The sequence below is a fragment of the Rhipicephalus sanguineus genome, chromosome 1 (assembly GCF_013339695.2).
Source record: "Rhipicephalus sanguineus isolate Rsan-2018 chromosome 1, BIME_Rsan_1.4, whole genome shotgun sequence".
NCBI classification, from domain to species: Eukaryota; Metazoa; Arthropoda; class Arachnida; order Ixodida; family Ixodidae; genus Rhipicephalus; species Rhipicephalus sanguineus.
The window spans coordinates 278,130,312-278,151,289 of record NC_051176.1 but is presented as its reverse complement, the minus strand read 5'-3'; the positions used below and the strand labels follow the sequence as shown (position 1 = coordinate 278,151,289).

Below are 20,978 nucleotides of genomic sequence, written 5' to 3'. Positions count from 1 at the left end.
GTTTTGGGCATTTCACACGCGTAGTTTTTAAGAAATTGTCACATAAACAAGCTAATGCGACACGGTTTCTCGCGAAAACATTGCTAAAAACGACCATTTTCAGCGCCGTCGCATTCCACAGGCCGCCGCCGTTACGCGGCCATCTTGGATTCGTTTGAAAGAGCGATCCTTCAGCTCTTTTTCCCGCCAAAAACGAGCTTCCTGTGGCGCGTCACAGCAGACAAAAGCACAAAATAGTAAAAGCAGAATGCGAACCCATCATTGGCTGCTTGGCATCACGTGGTCATCACGTGGTAAAGAGGAGGCTTCTGATCCGCCCGCGCGGCGCGCGCTAAGTTCAAATGCTCGGATAGAGGTTTCTCATTGGTCCGCACGACGCGCAGGTGTTCAGCTGCCCGCGCCAGCCCGCGCGTCGTTCACGCGTGTCGCCTCGCCATTTTGAAGCGGATTGATCGGATAAAGACGAGCGCGAGCGTGCGACATGCCGCCGTACCGCAAGTACCGCACCGTCCACAAGTTCGGGAAAAGGCGCAGGAAACGCGTTAAAAGGCTAGCGGACGCCTTCGTTTCGCCGACGGTGATAACATCGGGCAACGGCGCGCTATCGGAAAGCGGATCGGTCGACGAGACCACGGCCGGCACAACGACGTCGGGCGGTATCGTTATGCCCACCGCCGGCTCCCTTGGACCTGACAGCCAGGACCAGCGACGGAGAATCGACACAACGTTCCTCAGCAACGATGATCGCGATCAGCTCCAACAAAAAGCCGACGAAAAAATTGCCGCATTATCGTCTCTCTCGGCCACTGAACGGGAGCTGCGGACCCTCGCAACGATGCGCAACGACACGGCCCCCTCAACGTCGGCCGCGACGTACACGGTCGTCAACATCGATCTCGTTAACGAACTACTGTGCAGCAGGGCTAAGTGCAACGAGTGCGGAGGTACCCTTTCCATTTCCAGAGGTGCGAAAGATTACGGCATCGCGGTGCAATTGAGCCTGGTGGAGCTCGCGGCGCGTGTCTGGAACGGCAAAGTGCAATCCATTCGAGATCAACATTCTCGCGGCCCGTGCAGTTCAAAGCACCGGTAATGGGCAAACAGCGCTCAATGACTTATTTTCTGCTATGGGAATATCCCACAGAGGCCTGCATCATAAAACATATCAAGGACACCTGAAGGAAAGGCTCAACCCAGCTGCAATGGAGGCTTGCAAAGGGGTGATGTCCGACTCTGCTTCAGCAGTGAAGGAACTGTACAAAACGCTCCATTTCGGGAATACTGGAAACGTCGCGGTTTGTTTCGACGGCAGTTGGATGACTAGGGGCCACTTGTCTCATATTGGTGTGGGTGCGGTAATAGAGCTATTTTCGGGGTATGTGCTTGACTTCAAGGTACTGTCAAACTTCTGCCATGGCTGCAAACGTGCACCACCAGAAAATGATCCTGGGTACAGTGCCTGGAAAGCCAATCAGGTGTGCCAAAAAAATACCGAAAGTAAGTCTGGCCAGATGGAACCAGAGGCAGGCTGTTGCCCTCTTTGAGCGCTCCCTGGCACGTCATGGGTTGCGCTACACCACAATACTTTGTGATGGTGACAGTAGATCTTTCCATGCCCTCGAAGACGCCAAAGTTTATGGTTACGTAAACATTGCAAAGGAAGATTGCATTAATCATGTGCAGAAGCGGATGGGCACTGCCCTTCGCAACCTCATCCAGAAGCACAAAACGGAGCATGGTGGGGGTTTGAGTGGCAAAGGCCGCTTGACAGGTGAGCTCATTACAAAGCTAAGTATTATAGCTGGGCACTGAAGTCTAATGTGGGCAATGTAGATAGTATGCACAAAGCCGTAATGGCAACGTACTATCATATATCTTCGACAGATGAGCACCCAAACCACAGCCTGTGCCCAAGTGGTACAAACTCGTGGTGCAAGCAAAATGCTGCTGCTGCTAGAGGAGAGCCACTTCCAAAGCACCGGAGCTTGCCAGAACATGTCAGCAAGGCGCTCCTGCCTGTCTATGAACGACTTGCTGACAAAAGACTCCTGGAGCGCTGCCACCGAGGCAAGACGCAAAATGCAAACGAATCTCTGCACTCTGTGATCTGGTCTCTCATACCAAAGACTAAACATGCCTCCCTAGTTGCAGTAGAAACTGCGGTCGCAGAGGCAGTCATGAGGTACAATGCCGGCATGAAAGAAGCTTCCTCTCGGATTCTGCAAGAAATGCAAATACAGCAAAGCAGCAAGGGCATCCAAAGGGCAGAAGAGAAAGACTGTCAACGTCTCGCTAGTGCAGAGCGGAAGAGGGCAGCTTCGGCCAGCTTCCTTCAAGCAGCAAAGCGCCGTCACCAAGCAAAACCATGCAGTGATTATTCACCTGGAGCATATTAATGAGTTTGCTATCAAATAAACCTACTATGTTGGTTGCACAACTCTTAAAAACAATGCTTTGCGTTTTTTCTGATTTTCTCAGTTTCATTTTTTCAGCCAGTGTGCAATCTTCTGATCACGTTTTCTCGGCTTCCACAAGTCCAATTTTAATCATTCTTCTTTTGTTTAGAACCTAAGTGTTTGGTAAGTGCCGTATTACTACCAAGTAATGCAAGATAATGTTATTTATTAAAACAAATGTCACTTTTGATCAAAGTAATCAAGCTGGTACTGCAAACATGAACTTCAAATGCCTACAACTTTTGTTCTAGACAAGCTAGAATGATGAAACTTGTTGCTTGGCACTCCTTGGTTACAGTAGGTTATAATGACATGGAGTTTAGCAATAACTATGCAGTACATTTTTTTGGAAAGATGACAAACGATTTTTACCAAAATGTCTCTGTTAAGGAAGAATGGTATAACATATATTAAAACAAGCTGTGTATTTAAGTTCAGCATACAAAACTACATAAACCTTGAAATTTTCATCATTCTAACTCAAATTTTGAAAAATTTTTTCAAAGGCCCACATATCCCCTTAAAGGGGTCATGAAGCACCCCTTGGGCTGATTGAAAAAACACATCCTGCAGAAAGATGACACGGCTATGAACTGCTCTGCCAAATATTACAGTCGTACGCGCCGCGTAATGGCCACAAGCGGAGCGCGAAGTTGCCGTTTCCCTAGGCACCCTCTTTTCAAACAGAGGCCGGTTCTCACTCTCGTCGGTGGGCGGGGCGTCTGTCCGCTGTACGTCGCAAGAGACATAGCATGCTTATTGGCCGATAGCCGACGTAAATCGAGAGCGGCGTTCGGATCAGATGCGCTTCTTGCCGTGGGGTGCCGCCACTTGCCGGCGCCGCACTCCTCAGTACACGGTAGCCGCACTCGCGCAAGCAAATCACAGCGGGAGAGCGATCGCGTTTCATGGTGCGCGCTGGCGTAACTTCTTTCCCCCATGCCATCCCTCCCTGTCTAGCTTCCAGTGCGCTCGTCGGCACGAGAAAAGAGAGAAAGCGCTGGGAGCGTGCGCCAAACCCCCGTAACTCCGCTGATTCTTGACGGATTCGAGAAATTTTTGCGGCAATCGATTCGGGAGGCAGTACACTCCGATACTGAGGCCATTAGATCATTACTTGGAAAAGTGGTTCATGACCCCTTTAAAGCAGTGGCCATATGGCCAGCAAGAACTACAACACGATGCGCACAGTGACTTGAAAAAGATTTCTTTTTTTAAATCATTAGTCCATGTATTATTGTCAGTTCCATGTCAATAGAAATGACCACCCAGATTAAAAAATCACCAATGAAGGCCATGCGCAGATGTGACAGTGATCATGCTTTAACTGGTTAGGCTGATCCACTCTCTCTACTTTGAAGAGAAAAAAAAAGGCACAAGTGTGCAAAGAGCGAGAGGAAAGGAGTTTTGCAGCTGTCTGGTAAGGTTTTCGGGTTGTTTGGTGACAGACCAACAACATTTCAGACCAAAAACGCTCCACTGTCATAGAAGCAGATGAAAATACTAGTGAACTTTAATGCAGTTGGCGTTAATTGCACTTGTATGGGCTCAGCAAGGCGCTGACAAGTAGAAGTGTAGTAAATTAGAAGAAATGGCACAGATGAACCACCAATGCCCCAGTCTAGTAGTATACATTACTTAACTTTTGAGAATGGCAGTACAAACACCTATTTCAGGGAGGGTAGCTGAAAGAATTTCATTCTTTTGGCTACTGCCTCTGCATCAACTAGCCTTGCAAGCAGCACACATTGCTGGAAGGTGCAACACCCACACTGTGCTTCCCTATGGAGGATCTCATTAACAGATCTATGGAAGATCTCATCAGCAGTACACCTTGCGTCCTCAACTGCCCACAGGAACAAAACTACGGTTGCTGGTGTTTTGTGAGAACAAGAAGGTCATAATTTGTACAACGAAAACAAAATGTACCTGCTTTAGCAAGCTTCTTTCTTGTTGATTTTCCTTAAATTTTTTTGCGACCTCCTCCTACATGTACCACAAGGAAACACACATGAGTGTTGGGCAGGTCTGCACTTACATGCCCAATAGTGGCACACACACCTGGGATCAGTGATAAGGTGGAAAAACTCAAGTTCACCTCAAAAATGTCTCGACACCGGCCTTCAACAATGCTGGTGTCCTCGAAAATTTCAGCAGTCTAGCTCAATCGACAATGACCCAGCAGCATGCACCCCTTGAAAATGGCTCTCTTGCCTACATGCCCTACTTTCGCTACATAGGAGTGCCAGAGTAAATGGCTTTAATAATCATTATAGAGTTTCAGAATAGGGGCCACAAACATTTTGGGGAGCCAAAGAATCAGAGCTGAAGCCACTGTGCATATGCGAGATGTGAACTGTGTGTGGGTTTTGCATTGGGCACACTACTTCGAATTTAGCAGGGAGCCCCAACACTTGCCCCAAAAGCTTTGAGTGAAAGAACATGGTGACATATATCAAAGTGGCGTCTCTTGTCCTAGAACAGCCTGGTCCTATTTCCGAGTAATTGATGATGTTCTTATCAAATAAATGCTGGCACAGGCTCTTGCTTTCTCCCATCTCACGCATACAACAAATATTGGTCGAAAAATAGCTGATGTTCTTGATATTGGTTGCCCATGAAAGAGCTTGTTTGTTTAGGCTTGCGACTCGAAGTTTGTGATGGCTGATGACAACAGGTAAATCAGACTCACAGAACTGATTGTGATTACCAGCGAATTCATTACCACCACATCTTTTAAATATCAATTTTAAAGGAGATGTGTATCAAGGGCAAATTTTTGTATCAGCTTTTGATTATTATTCATTACAGCTAGCTTTTCTAGCAGCCGTAGCACTGCAAGTGTAAGACGGAAACAGTGAGTGCAAAAGCGTATTCGAAAATGCGTACCTTCTGCGCGACCCAAAACCAGCACGTGCAAATCACTTTGGGGCCCCGCACACCTATTGCCCTATTTTAAAGCTCTCTATAATTGTAAATATTATAATTCTTGAAAATAGTGCCACCTCTTCTCTGAATTCGTGCTTACCAACTCCTATTCCAGTTCCTCTTTGAAGGAGTATAGGCACCAAGATCGGACGGTAACTTGAGACGAGACCGACTTCAGCATGATCTTTGCATGCTTGCTGCGAATGCCGTGACGAATTGACCGAGAACAAGCAAGTCAAATAAATTTTGAATTCAGGGAGTGAAGTGTGGCTCCGTTTCCAGACTTGTCGCGATGACTATTAGCGAAAATGTCAGGAGAGAGCTGTAAAAGGTGAGACATCAGAGATGTGTATCGTGAATACGATGACTGTGACCATGTGTAGAATGAAAACATTTTAGCGCCCGAAGCCAAGGGATCAATTCCCCTGGCACCGATAGTGAGGACGACATGGTCTCGCTTCTGGAACCCGCAGCTGCAAGTTTTGTTAGCTGAAGTTTTGGTAGTGGAGATGCACGCGTGAAATGCGGTAGATGGCACATCGGCTCGCTTATGTCACAACTTTGATACTCCACATGACGTTAATGTCCCGTGATACTACAGTGGAATCTCATTGATATGAATCTGCATAATACGTTTTTCGGCCTAATACGTTTTTATTTTTATAACCGGCAAACGTCCCTTAGAAATAATGAGTTTTCATGCACTTTATACATTTGTGCCCAAGAGTGGATAATATGACCGTGAAAGTGGAGCTTGACCGATATTTCTATAAATCCTACGTTTAGTCTTCAGTATACTAGCTCAAGCCACATTCCAACAATCCACGACCTACACACTGCAGAGCAGCTGAGGCCGCAACGGTGTCGGTACTGCAGTGCAAAAAATCGCTTCCAGGCAATCTTTTCGCCGCAAAAAGAAGTGCAGCGCAAATTGAGCACCTACTTGAACGTTGCTCAATAAAAGTGAACTGCTGGAGTATGCATATTTTCTTCCTTTCTTTAACCTGTTTGGTTAATACGATTTTTGCATAATACATTTTGTTTTCCGGTTCCCATGAAAAATGTATCAAGATTCCACTGTAATTCATGTCATCACACTGAGGTTTCGTACCTCCTGTCGGGAGTTTTTGACATCTTCATAGAAGATTTTGGCGTCTACACTCCTTCAATACAACACCTGTGTATGTGTGCGTGTGTGTGTGTGTGTGTGTGTGATGAAAGAGAGGGGGGGGGGGGGGGGCAAGCATGGGGAGGGTCATGCCAGCGCAACAGTCGTGATCAAGGATATTTAACGGTGTGCCCATTCAGAGCGGTGACAAATACTAGTCACCTAGTCCAGTAGGATCTAATCAAAGTTTCCCCACTCTATTGTAGTCTAGCTCCACTTTTTCTTTTCTTGCTTCACTAAGATCTGTATCTCCATGTTTTACAGTTACATTACTGGCTTATTTTTTTTCCCCCACTAATACTACCATAAACTTAACGAAAGATTTGTGGCACAAACTGAGAGCAAGGAAAAAAAAAGTAGAAGACAGGACCTTCTTTTTTTTCCTTGTTCTCAGTTGTTCTCGGCACCCATGCAGTGTTTTCAAGTTGCTCAGCTTTTTTTTTACATTATATGTTTGCGTTAGTATAAAATGTACAGCAAACAAAACAGGCTCCTCAAACTCACAGTCTCATACTCAAAGAAGGATACTTGCACCACTTCAACAATAATACTCCACATGACGTTAATGCAACAATAATACTCCACATGACGTCACACATGCTGTACATGTGTTTCACACATGTACAGCATGTGTGAAACAAGGCAGCTCGCAAACGCACACAAGCAAGAAGAAAAAGGAAACAAGAGAAGCCTTTTGTATGAATATCTTACCCGCACAAGCATAAAGCCAGAGGCGAAATAGTAGCCAATGCATCTATCATGTTTTGTAGTTGTAGTGATCGTTTTTGTTGCGAAAGTGTCTATTTGGTGTTCAATGGAAAAGCACACACACCACACACAAAAAAAAAATATTATACCCGCTTTTTTGACGATATGCCACAATCACTTCTGACGTTACATTTATCCAAACATAGGCCTGCGCTCTTTGCCGTCATTTCCGCCCGCAGTAGTTCTGGCTAGCACCACTAAGCATTGATGCGGTTGTAAACAGTTTAGTGACTTCATTGTGTTTAGTGACTTCATTAAAACATTAAACCTATTGATATTGTTGCTTTGATCTATGTTAAGGGCGCAGGGTAGGCAAAATTTGAAAGAAAAAAAAACATTTTTTTTCTTTGCAATTCGGGAAGGGCGTCCCTTTGTACATATTTGTCACATTCGTGCTTTTCTTAAAAAGTTTTTTTTTTTGTGGCTGACAACCAGCTTTTCCGAAAGCAAATAGTGAGTGAACATGCACCCTAGGACAAGCCCCTCGTATGCGCTCCGTGCTTACGGTCCATTTTTCTAAAAAAAAAAACAAACTTTGTGTACGAAAGCCAAAATGTTCGTCTGGAGTCCGCTGTGTATAGGAAATTGTCAGGTATAACTTGTAAGGCAGTCCGAAAACGCTGTGCGCCTTTTTATTCGCACTTGTTCTTCGGAGCGCGTCCGTTCAAACACTTTCTCCTAGCTTCATTACACCTTGTGTCTCTAGTGCCTGTTGATAAGTTGAGATGCTGAGGGTAAAGGAGGTCTTCATTAAGTGTACAGTTCGTGGCAACCAATACAGTTCTCTTGTAAATGCGAATAAATGCCGGCGACGTACGGAAGTGCTGAACGATGCACCAGCAAGCTCTTCATCAATGAACTTCTCAGCCTCTTCAGCGTCCTTCGAGGCAATCGCGTGCAGGGTGACAACGGGTATGCTCTAATGGACATGAATATTATTTGTGATGCAATTAGACCGAATTACGCGTGCGAACTGTGCGGTGCAAGTGTTAAGCTAATCGAAACTGTGTCGCATAGTCTTTGCTGTCTTTGTTTAGGCTTCAGAGTCTCAAGGATTGCGACATTGGATGTTGTTCTTTTGTTTAATGATGGACGCACGAGCCAAAATTCTGAAATGATTAGGATTGAAGCCTGGCCAAAACACAGTCAATTTGCTGGAAAAAGTTGACCCCAATCGACGATACATTACGAATACAGCTGCACGACAGCTCACAAAAGAAGCAAGGCAAGCAAGACGAGAGGCACTAAAGGGAAAAATTAACTTTGGCAATGATTGCCAAGTTTGTAGCCACCAAATAAATTAGTTGAACAGTGCTTGTGGCAACGTACGCTCGTTTTTCAGCTGTTTGCTAACTTTAAACTCTATTATCTCAAAACCATGTCTTTTATTACTTAGGTACCATTATTTCCTATATATTCCAAGATAACCAGTTAATTATTTTTTCTTGTATTCTGCACAAATGCATACAACTACCAAAGCAGAATTGAAATTATTCACATTACAGTTTTTGTGTGACAAATTTTCAAAGATGCAAATTAACACAGAATTTAGGTTCTAGTGGTAAAAAATTCACTAAAATTGTAATATAAGTCACATTTAAATAAATCTGCTTCAGTTAAAAGAGCGGAATATTTGGAAGAAAATGGTATATGCATTATGTGGGTATCCCTTGCAGTCACTGAGAAAACGGTACCTGAAAATGGCCAAAAATGCATAAGGTGTATAGGGCTTACCCTATGCCCTTAAGATTTCCCCCAGCCATCAGTCTACAAATAAGTCTACACCCACAAATAAAAAATAGGTGCTTCAAAAATGTTCGAGGGCCCCTTTAATCTACATTTCAGAGTTTTACGTTCCAAGAGCGTGGCATGATTATGAGGCGTGCTGCAGTGGGGGACTTCAGATTAATTTTGACCAGCTGGGGTTCTTTAACTTACACCCAAATCTAAGTGAGTGAAATCTCACATTTATTTTTGCGCTTTGCCCCTATAAGCATGCAGCAGCAGCAGTGGCCAGGCATCAAACATGCACTTCCGAGCTCAGGAGCACGATACGTACGATAAGCTACCACAACGGGTTTTGTCAAATTAAAAAATAAATAACAAGGCAACAAGGCTTCAAAAAAATTTCTGGAAAATCAACAACACAGAAAGAAGCCCAATGAAGCAGGTACATTTTGTTTTTGTTGTACGAATCACCTTCTCGTTCTCACAAATCACCAAAATAACAAGGCTTCACAAGTTCTGCACAAATGCTTGCGCCATAATCCAGACTACACTATGGTATGACATAATGAACACCTGAAAGACTAAATAGAGCCCATTCCATGAAAGCGAGGTTACAGATAGGGTTCACAATAACTGGAGCAGATACTGTTACACAAGGAATGTTCTTAAAGAGGCCATGACACCCAATTTTCAATCATATATGTTATGTGGGTTAATCCTTGTGCGTTCGCAAACAAGCTGGCAAAATTTTAGCGTATTTGGTAGAGCACTTAATTTATAAATGCTTTTATAATCACGTGCGTGGCCAGAGAGTCTGGCAACACCGGCACACTCGTGAGCTGTAATGTGACAAGCTCCTTTCTGTGTGAGCGTCTTCGCTCCAGTGAACGATTTTGTTCCATGGTCAATTGTGCGTGCATACGAGCTATTTCAGCTTTGTTCAGCTAAGCATTGAAATTGAATGATTTGCAGCGGCTAAAACTTTGGTAGAAGACGACGGTGGCACTCCATGCAGCACATGAAGTCACAAACACCATGGAAATATAGCGATCACAGGCAGTGGGCAGGGTTTATAGCTCTGCCCAACGCCGGGGCTATAAACCAGGCCTTATTGGCACTGAAATATTCTAGGGCTTATCCTGCACAGAAATATTCTTTTACAGTCCATTTTTCATATGTGTATAGGCATGATAGACCCTATACTTCTATTTTTCACTGAAAACTGCAAATTGTTGGATGACCATGTCATGGCCCCATTAACATGAGCCTGATGCCTGTATAGCTTGCAGCATGCAATTGAACGATGTTTTCCTTTCAAAATGCTTATTCTATTCGGCACAGAGCGGCTTAATTTACAGAGCATCTGAGTAAAAATAAATTGGAATAGACTAAAATTTGTTTGCCTTCAATTTAATTACATATTAAACTTTCTGGATCTTACGTTTTGTAAGGCTACAAACAAATTCAGCAAAGGTGTGTTAAAAAGTCATATTGTACACCTACCAAGGGGCTTTGGTTGCTCTGGAGTGCCATCAGGAGGTTCTTCCTCCAAGATCCGCAGCTGCGACTGGCGCACAAAGATGCCATGGTTGTCGGAGCAGGAGAAGTAGGTTCGTCCCTGGACAGTGCCATTGTTCTTGCCCTTGGGCTCATCCAGGACCACACCAACCCATCGGCCCGAGGAGAAGCTTGTGTTGCCGAGAAAAGCCACTCGACCACGCACATCTTTGCCAACTACCACCACACGGGCCCCAACCTCAATCACCTTGCCGTCGTAAGTTGTCATGTTGCACCTCTCCCTAAACACGTGCACAACATTCACTTAAACAGTTGGGCCTGTGTACTGCATCCAAGCACACAAACTACACTTTACATGGGTATTGCACTATTAAAGCGCAACTCACTCTAAATATCGCATTTTATGAACAAGACTGCATGTTATACCAGTTTAACTGCCGACAGTCCCTGAAAGATATTTGCACATGTAAAATGCATGCAATATCATTTTTTTAAAAATCTAACATGTGCAAGATGTACAATACTCATAGCCTTGGAAATTGAAAGGCTTCACCTCCATACAACTCTAAACCATCTACACAAATAAGCCTTCACTGTCATCAAGATCTTGGGACCATGGGATTGCACATCACAGTTGCGAAAAGCAATTGACAGCACTGCAGCAATTTCTGAAGGCTACGAGACTGATTGACAGTCTCCGATGTAGAGCAAGGAACTTACTACGTCCACAGAAACAACAGCGACCTTTTTCTTCCCCTTCCCCTGTGCAGGGTAGCCAATCGGGTTACTACGTCCCTTTCTTTTACCCTCCGCCTCTTCCAAATCATGTGTTCAGATGAGCCTTTATAGTCCCATGACATTAGGAACTTGGAGGTTAACAAAGACACTTGCAAATAAAGTAAAAACTATGCAACACGCAATGAAACAGAAAATGTTTGTCTTAATGTTAAGAAATAGGAAGACAGCAGTGTAGATTACAGAGCAACTGGAAATACCCAATATTCTACAGACATTAGGAGGAAAAAATAGACTACATGCGAATAGAGTCCATATGTAGGCCATAGTAGGGCAGATAAGCAGTGGTCTGCTAAAGTACAGAATACGTGCCAAGGGGATAATATCTGGGGTTTTACGTGCCAAAACCATGATATGATATTGCGAGGCATGCCGTGGTGGAAGACACCGAAAATTTCGACCACGTGGGGTTCTTTAACGTACACCTAAATCTAAGTGCATGGACCTCTAGCATTTAGCCTCCATCGAAATACGACCGCAGCAGCCAGGATCGAACTCGTGACTTTCGGGCCAGCAGCCACGCACCTTAACCACTGTACCACCGCAGCGGCAAGTGCCACGGAAAGGGAAGCACAATGAAGGATGACATAGGATTAGGTTGGCATGAGGAAATTATGGAATTTGCAGCCATAATATAGAATCGGCCGGCGCAAGACAGGAATAACTGAAGATCCGTGGGGGAGGCCTTTTTCCTGCAGTGGACATAAATAGGATGATGATGATGACAGCATACTCATGTTAGCATGCCAGCATGAGTGACCTTGTATTAGAAAGGGCCAGCCACAGTATTACTGCACAGCCACAAACAGAGTAGAGTGTTTTAAGAGCTATTGGCATACAGTTGTCAGCTGCTTCAACAGTTATTTTGCACAGTAGCAAAGGCACACAGAAAAGGAACTGGCACCCAAAAGTCGGGAGTTATTAATAAAGTAGTTGAGAAAAATTTCATGTGCCAGGAAAAAATTACAAACTAAGAGTTCTTTTTTGTCAATTAGATTTCTTTTGTAAATCACTTTAGTGCAAGAAATCAGTCAATTACTTGTTCAGTCAACTAGCTCATTTTTCAACGAGAAAACAGGATTAAGTTTTCTTTCAAAGTGAGGCACCTTACAAACCATGCCAACCTTCAAAATTGAGAAAAAGAGAGTTCTCCAATTTAAGATTCAGTTCTGTTTATGAATTCCATAGAAGAAAGTAATCCTGGCAAGATTTGACATCTACGAAACCTGAGTAGGCAAGCACTTGTTTGTGCTATGTGAACCAGCTGCTCTTAAAATGATTTATAAAGATCCCCTTTTCCATGGCACACGGGGCTGACTTGAGGCATCTGGACTGCTCATTTGGAAGCGGTACGAAAAAATTGAGAAAAATGTTGGACTGTCAAGCTCTGACTTAAAGATCAATTGCAAAACAATTACTGACTGCATAAAAAGCCCAGATGCTCACGAAGAAGCTCGCTTACAAAATTTTTCAGTGTTTAGAAGTGCAAGTGGATGTGTTGAAGAAGCTTGCTCGTTGGTAGTGTTTTCTGAAACCACAAGCACTTGTGAAAGAGGTGGTTGTATTGAAATTATGAACGTAACAGACTACTCAGACATTCCAGAATGTCACTGACCCCGTGCTTCAAAACCCACCGGTGACACCTCAACAACCTTTGAATACTGTTTGCTTGCACTTCCTCTTGAACATTTGTATAATGTATAACATCATATAAAGAATCCTGAAAATGCACAAATCCAGGACATGGTAAGAGTGCAGTTTAGTGTGTGATGATATTTATTGAAATCTTTTAAGAATGTAAATACTAAACCAATTTCCATTAATCAGCAAACACGCAGACAAGCCAAGGCCAGAGAGGCCTGTAACTGTTTACACCACAATCGGAAGGATAACATTCATGTAATTCAGGCAAGTGCAACATGCAGTAGGCATCTTTAGTGGAGACCTTAGTAGTGCTTACCAAGCATAAATTGAAATCCGTAACTATCAAACCTTTCAATGTCAACTGTTCGACAGACCTAGATCTCAGCAACATGAATTTCTGCTTGATTCCATTTCGTTCTGCTACTTTGGAGCGGCCAACTATGGTATTAATGTGGACGGGGCACTGCTCAAGCCGAATAAACACATGAATGGGAAGAAATGAGACGAATCATTAGCTTATTAACCTGAAGACAGCAATGTACTAAATGAAGTCGGGAATAAGCAACAGGGCTAAAACCTATTAGTCGCCAAGTGGTGATCATGAGATTGGTTCTTCGTAGTTACTCAATTTGAACAAGTCCTCCATGCATGGATTCAAAAGGTGAAATCCATATGTGAAATCCTACTATTAATAGACGTTGAAATAATTTACGTACACTATTTTCACGATGTAGCTACTTATTGCGAGTTTTGGGGGGCTTGCCGAGGTGCGCGAGAAATGCTAAGATGTTCCCTAAATTAACGCAACTTGTGGTCACCGAAATACGCTCAGAAATATTAACGACAGAGGACATCTACGCGCTCGAGCTGCAGTACCACTGCAGCGTGATGACTTTTAATATTGACCATCCGACAAGAGGTCAGCTGTGAAAGAATGTTTAGGTTCTGTCTGGACTGTGGTTAGCTGACGACTGCGAGTTGAACTCGAAAAGTACGGTTCCACAAATTAATTTTAGGAAGATCCTGAGCATGTGCTCACACTTGACAGTGGCAAGTGAAATGTGCACGCTTAGAGAGACCTGTCATCGCGTATGCTTCATTCAATGTCTAAAACTAACTGCTTCTCATACTGCGAGCTGACACGTAACCTCTGTAGAGTGGGTATTTTTTTCCTGCCCCTCTCAAATGATAAAGGTTAAACCACAACAAAATATTTGGAATAGCACATAGAAACATCCACAGGCACACCCACCGAACAGAGACAAGCATTGCTTGTTTCTGTGAACAGAAACAAGTAATAGGTGGGCTTAACTGAAGTCCCGTGTCACATAAGCACCATTCGTTGAGACATACCCAGCAATCAATCTGCAGAATTTACAAACAGTAAATACCTTACGGCGCCTACAAGTCGGTCAGCGCAGCTCGTGAACGAAACACATCGCAACAGGACCAGTGGCTGTTAGTTTTTCTTCAGACGGTCACGGCCACCACCGTTGTCACGGCTAAACCCGGCCACCCGGCTCAGAACAGCTGCGTGCGTAATATCACGTGTAAGTGTCCTCACTTAGTTCGCTGACGATTGTCTGTTTTTAAAGGTGCGCATACATGTAATACATGCGTGCAGTTGTAGCGACGAAATTTTACGCTTTAAATGTTCGCTGACACGACGTTGTACGTGATTTTTAAGTGTATACACGAAGTGGGTGCAGTCTAGCTGGACGTACGAGCAATATTGGTACGAGTAGAAAGTCAGAACGCCCTTAGAATTCCGAGCTTTCTGGTGTTTTCTTGCAAGTCAAGACTGACGGCGTGCATGCATATTTCTCCGGTGCATGGATATCGAATTTTGATGGATGTTTATCGAGGAATTGGCAAACGCAACATTCCATGACGTCATTATCCGTGTTACATGTTTCCAAAAGACTGCGCGCAGCGTTCTACCTGGGAACGTGCCGGTCGAAGAAGTGGTTAGAGAGCTAAGGACGGTTACCAGCTCGACCAGCTCTGACCACCTCTGCTCCATGTAAAACAATTTTATCTCTAAAATAAGGTGCCGCCCGTTTCATGGCCGATACCCCGCGATGGGTTGCGCCAGGTTGCCAAGGAACAACCAACCAACCAACCACCTCTGCTCTATTCACTTCGCAGAATGCTGCTTCGACAGAACGGGGCAGACGGCCTGGCACCTACAATTTGTACCTACAATTTTTCCTGCTTTCCCAGCGCATCTACAAAAGCCTGTTAGTTTCTACCTCCTTGACGTAGCTTCAACACAAATAGTTACGAAAAGAAAAAATTGCGGCAAAAGCAAGATGTAACTCTTTTGAAATCCGACCAAACCGAAATCGAAACACCGAAGGACGCGGCTGCTTTACTTTTTTATGCGTCTAGTCTGAGTCAGGTTCTAGTCTGAGAGGGCGAGAGCTACCTCGTTTCGAGGCTGTGCGCGCTGCGCTTGCCGTGATGGCACACGTCGCCCACGTAGGTTAATGCTTGCGAATCCTCCTTCTGGCCAAATGTTCGCGTGATTGATGTGTGCTTATGTAAAGAGAATAAGTGCGTATCAAGCTATCCAGAGCATAGCCGAAGCAGCCGAAGGGTTTCATCACGTGACCAACTCTAGGTACATGCTAGGTACCGTATTTATTCATGTTTTTTTGTTTTTGTTTCGAAAAAAATAATATGCCAAAGTGGGAAGGGGGGGGGGGTCGGCTTAGATTCGAGTACATTGATTAAGTTTTTTTTTTTTTTTTCTGGCGTTGCGAATTTCGGGGGTCGGCTTAGAATCGGGGCCGGCCTAGATTCGAATAAATACGGTATTTCTAGTCTAGATGTAAAAAATCGCGGATGTGCCCGTGCGCCGGGGCGCCGGCTCGTGAGGCGTGCGGGCGTTCGTGAGCTCTACTCTATGGTGAGCCACGGCCGGGCTAGACCGCACGCGCGCTCCTTGTCTAGCCCGGCCGTGGGTGAGCTCCCGTGACTGAGGCCCCCGAGCATGCGAAGTGGCGTTCTTCGATCGGCAACGCATTTTTCGAACCGGCGCTGTGTGTCACTACCTACTGAATTCGCGTCGTAGTGTGCATTCTTTTTAGCAACGTCAACACATAACACGTGCGCCCTTGAAGTACGTACGTCGAAAGTAGAGGTGTTGCATATGTCATGTGCTTCTGCACGCGCGTCTGTTGCTGTGAAGCAATTAACGCGTTTTATTTCGCGTTCAAACTAACGCTATCGTGCATTCATGGGATTTATTTTTATGACTAAAAGGAGCTATAATGGCATCATATGGTCAGCGTCAGCTCGAATTTATAGCACTGTGAGGTGTTAATTAAGTACTGCATTGAAGCCAAGGATGCGAGCAATATGCACAAATGTGGAGCTCAGCACTATGCTGTTACGGTGTTCAGCTGCATTTCATCCTGTAGCTTCCATAGTTTCAATAGTGAAGAGAGTTTTGTGCTAATGTTTATAATTGCTTCACCGCAACGCAGCTGTGTAATGCAGTGGGACAAACTCGCAGTGAAGGGAACACTCACAGGCTGTCCGGTGGCGTTTCCGGCGTTATTTCTGCAAGCCAAGTTCTCACAAATCAGGTTTATTGAGATCTTGGTGTATAACCGGTATCACACCATACAGAATAGTTATACAGAAGGAGGTCCACTAGCACATAGGCTGCAAGGGCACCCTATCCAAGGCTACCAATAAAAGTAAGTTGGTTAGCAAAAACACCAATATTGCAGGAAAGCTTGTGTTATAACAGAACAACAAAAGTAAACGAAAACCATATGACAAACAGTATCTTTTTTTTATTGGTACAGAACGATAGCATTCCGTCCAGAGGAAGTCGAAATGAAATTGTAGCAGTAGTATGAGAAGAAGAAAGACGCTTATTTCTGCTCCCATGAGGGAGCACAGCACAGTGTTGCTGGGGGTAAGGGGAAGGAGAGCAGAAAGGAGAAGACACCTTCTTGAGAAATGAGTACCCACAACAGCGAGCACTTGGCTGGGGTACATCTCCCCACTGGAAAAGCCAGAAAGTACCAGGTGGCATTGGGAATTGAACCCAGTACTCTCCAAATTGGAGGCGGATGCACTACCCACTTGACCACCGTTGCAGTGCAAACAATATGTCAAGTGTTCTGTCCTGTGCGCCTCCTTGTGTTCAATAAATTCTCCTACAAAGCATCATTTCCTTGTGGCCCTTGCAAATGTCCTCCTTTGAGATTCATCTTTTAAACACCGCATATTTGAATTGCTTGACAGTTAAGTATAGCACATTCAACCTTACTTTTTTTAATGCCAGTGTATTTTGTAATGTTTACATGTGTTCAATGACCCTCAGCTGTGTGAGACAATTGAAATCGCACGTGCCGCTTGACCGGTTTCAGAAAACGCTCACTAGAACAGTGCAATTACGCGAGCTGGAAACCCATGCTCGTTTTTTAATTTTATTTCAAAGGATGGTTTGAATTTTTACATAAATAAAAATAAAACCCATATTTATAAAAACAAAATGGCCACCATGACAAGCTGTGTGCGTCCCCTAGAGATTCTTCTGGATTTACGCCACTGTTTGTAGTATGCTACATATGATACATGGCTTGTGATCGCCACAGCCGGGGCTGTCCTTGGTTCAATTCTTGCATTAAATTAGCTTTCGTTTTTCTGACAAAACTTATTTTTTTAAGTGTATTATTGCAGTATATTGGCAAATCCCATCAGTGGGCAAGGAAAGGCAGCGATCGCTGTTAGACACAAAACATACTAGGCTAAAAATTGGATCATGTTCACATCTGTCCTTGACCTGCATATTTTACTCAATGAGGAACTAACTGAGACCTCTCAGAAGCCACAAATCCATACGCTGGCAACAACAGCCAAGACTTGCTAGAACTGTACTAGAAATGCTAGAACCAGCACTTGTCTCGTTTTTGCATACGTGTCTGGTTTTCATTACTCCCCCATTAAACATCACTACACCTACTATCGTATTCATTGAGACAATGCTGAACATGGCAAAAAATCAAACATTGTACAATACGATTGTAACAATGGCAAGCATGTATTGCAATCATGAGCCCGATTTTTTGGCAGCATGCCGCAAGAACTTTTTTTCTTTATTGCATCACATTTGAGAGTGTTCACATGCTCAGTGAACAGCAGGCAGCAATATGGTGCAATGACGAACATCAGCTGTTGGCTGATGACATATTAGAACTTAAGCTTATGTAGCAATTAGTGGTTTTGCTCTGAAAACTCGCTTTGATACTACATCAGAGCATGCCGCAAGAACCCAATGAACCACATTTCTTTGCAGGTGAACTTGACACAAGCAAGGAGCCCACACTGGACAGAATGCTGCACAATTTGTCTTGATTTCATCAGGACGGGCCATAATTTGTTCCGCCTAAATGGAACACTAAGCACGCATCTCGATTTTGTCAAGATTGCACACAGCAATTTGTTCCACGTCATAATGAATGCTTTAGTAGGTGCAGTGCATGGGTTCATGGCTTCTGAGAGGCCTTGGCTTGTTCCTCGTTGAGTAAATTTATGCGGATTGAGTCAAATACACGAGTCAAGGACCGTCATCTAGACACTATCCAAATTCTAGTATGTATGTTTTGTGTCTAATAGTGCCTGCTATTTTCCCCCGCCCATTGGCAGGATTTACAAATATACCACAATAATACACTTCGAAAAAGTAAGTTGCGTCAAAAGAAAGAAAAGCTACTAATCTGACACGATAATCGAAACCAGGACAGCCTAGCTATTGCAACCACGAGCTCTCTTGATACACAGCATGCCACAAAACCCGAATGGGGAATAACACTCCACTTGGGCTTGGTAGTTCATTAGGATGAGTAGAGTTGCGCATGGGACGGGACAAAGGAAGGAACGCGATAACACACACAGAGTGCAATACAAGAACGAAGAAAAGAGGGGCCCGATGAACAAGAAATGAACTTCAAAAGGGTTTCCACTTGGGCTTGTTGGTTCATTAGGACGAGTAGCATTGCGCATAGGAAGGGACAAAGGAAGCAACACGATAACACACACAGAGCACAATATGCGCTCTATGTATATCCTTCAACCTTTGAATCCAGAGGTTGCATGTTCACTCCTTGCCAGCGGCAAGTTGTCTTTTCGTCCACTTTCTTTCTTCACATCTATATCATAATTACTACAATACACTTAAACCAGTTCAATTAATGTCTCCTATACCTTCCTTGACTCCATTATCTGCTCGTTTTAATTGAGGTTGTATCAAGTTGAAGGATTGCACATATGGCAGTGTCTGTAAACAAAGTTTTATTGCGAATAAAATTCATGTTGCATAGCCCCATGAAGAACGGAGAAACAAGAGATAGTGTTAAAGATAAATACCCTAATCTGTTGTGATTTTTTAAGTAAAAAATGCATATCCAATGCATTGTTAGAATTTAAAAGATACGAAGCTCATTTGAATTAGCAAGGTAGTAGCAGATGTTTGGGCACAGCCTTATCACCTGGGACCATATTCTGAAACGACTACTTTCTGCGACATTGTCGCTTTGTGTGGCATAGAATCTCGCACATCCAATTACCGAAGTGACTACTTGCCCACCTTTGCTCAACAGGTGAATTGAGGAACACACTAAAAGTGACATCTCCGAAAGTGACTGCGTCAAAATACGGCCCCTGTATGTGTTAGCTGCACCGTCTAGCTATGTCACGCCGACAAAAGTAATATACAATATTTGTGGGAAAAAAAAGAGCATTGATCAAGAAGTATTGAAGGAAATGGTAGCCCCATGCAATGCCATTTGTAGTTTGTGATGGGTATCATTTGGGGAAAGTAATTATGTTATGCCTTCAGGTGTACCATGCGCAATAGACTTACATGACTCAGTGGAGTACTATGTGTACTATATTCAAGGCGCTATGCAAGGTCAGTTGAAAGCTAACGCTTTTTCTGTCTCATCTTTTTTTCATAAACTTTATCTTTTTCTTGCATTGCATCACAGTACCTTGAATGGAGATGCTCATGGTCTGAAAGACATGTTTGATTCCAAGTTCAAGCATGTGGCTCAAATTCATGGCAGGCAATCTTGAGTCCACAAAACTTGATATTCACCGACATGGTGCATAGCTAATAGGAAATTTTGTGCGCAAAAACAAGACAATTCACCAGAACGTCCATCCTGTCTCTCTCGCCCTGGTGAATTGTCTTGTTTTTGCGCACAAAATTTCCCATCAATCTCGAGTCTGTCTGCCAGCTTGGAAATGCAGCTGAGCATACGTAGGAGACCCAGTAAAGACAGGAGTATGCACAGAGGAGTATAACAAGCATATAAATACATTTAGGGCATCACACCCCTTCTGTAGTGCAGATTCATGTTTGGGCATTATAGAAGAATGGCCACACACCCAGTTGTTCACATATGATATGCTGAAGTTGTCTACTAGGCAGGAGCCAGCATGGAGCCCAGCCAATAACAAGTTATTTATTCAGATACATGCACAAAGGCCAAAGTTGTGCTATATCCACAAATATATATATGTATAGTATGTTGAGAAAACGTCTCATGTCAATCCCCGAGAAAGAGGAAAGCTTCATGTACAAAATGAAAGATGCGCAAAAGCATAGGTGGCTAGTAAGGTGCTAGTGGTGCAGGGTGCTGTATGGTCAAAAACATATTCAAACAAATCAAAAACAAAACATTTGATAAATTTTGCACACCTTGAAAACATCGATATAATTTTGACACAAATAGTGTGATTTCTTCTTGTATGGAAACTATAAGGGCTGCCCTGTCTGGATACCCTACTGCATAGGTCTGCAAAAAATGTGGAGCTCACTCAGACTCACTCATGAAATCTATCTTGCCCTTAGGGCTCACTCGGACTCGGACTCACCAAATTTTTTATGAACCGGACTCACTCGGACTCAGACTCACTAAATTTTTTTTCATCCGGACTCACTCCGACTC

At 43.9% G+C, this 20,978-nt stretch overlaps 1 protein-coding gene across 1 annotated transcript in view; it reads right to left on the bottom strand.

Annotated features, from left to right (window-relative positions):
- Positions 1–14,551, bottom strand: part of LOC119379050 (dynactin subunit 1) — a 60,558-nt gene extending 46,007 nt beyond the window's left edge. Inside the window, exons 1-2 of the mRNA XM_037648191.1 lie at positions 14,397–14,551; positions 10,552–10,847 (exon numbers count right to left, since the gene is read on the bottom strand). Coding sequence (XP_037504119.1) covers positions 10,552–10,834 — 283 coding nt within the window. The 5' untranslated portion in view covers positions 10,835–10,847; positions 14,397–14,551. The remainder of the gene's footprint in view (positions 1–10,551; positions 10,848–14,396) is intronic.
- Positions 14,552–20,978: the final 6,427 nt, after the last annotated feature.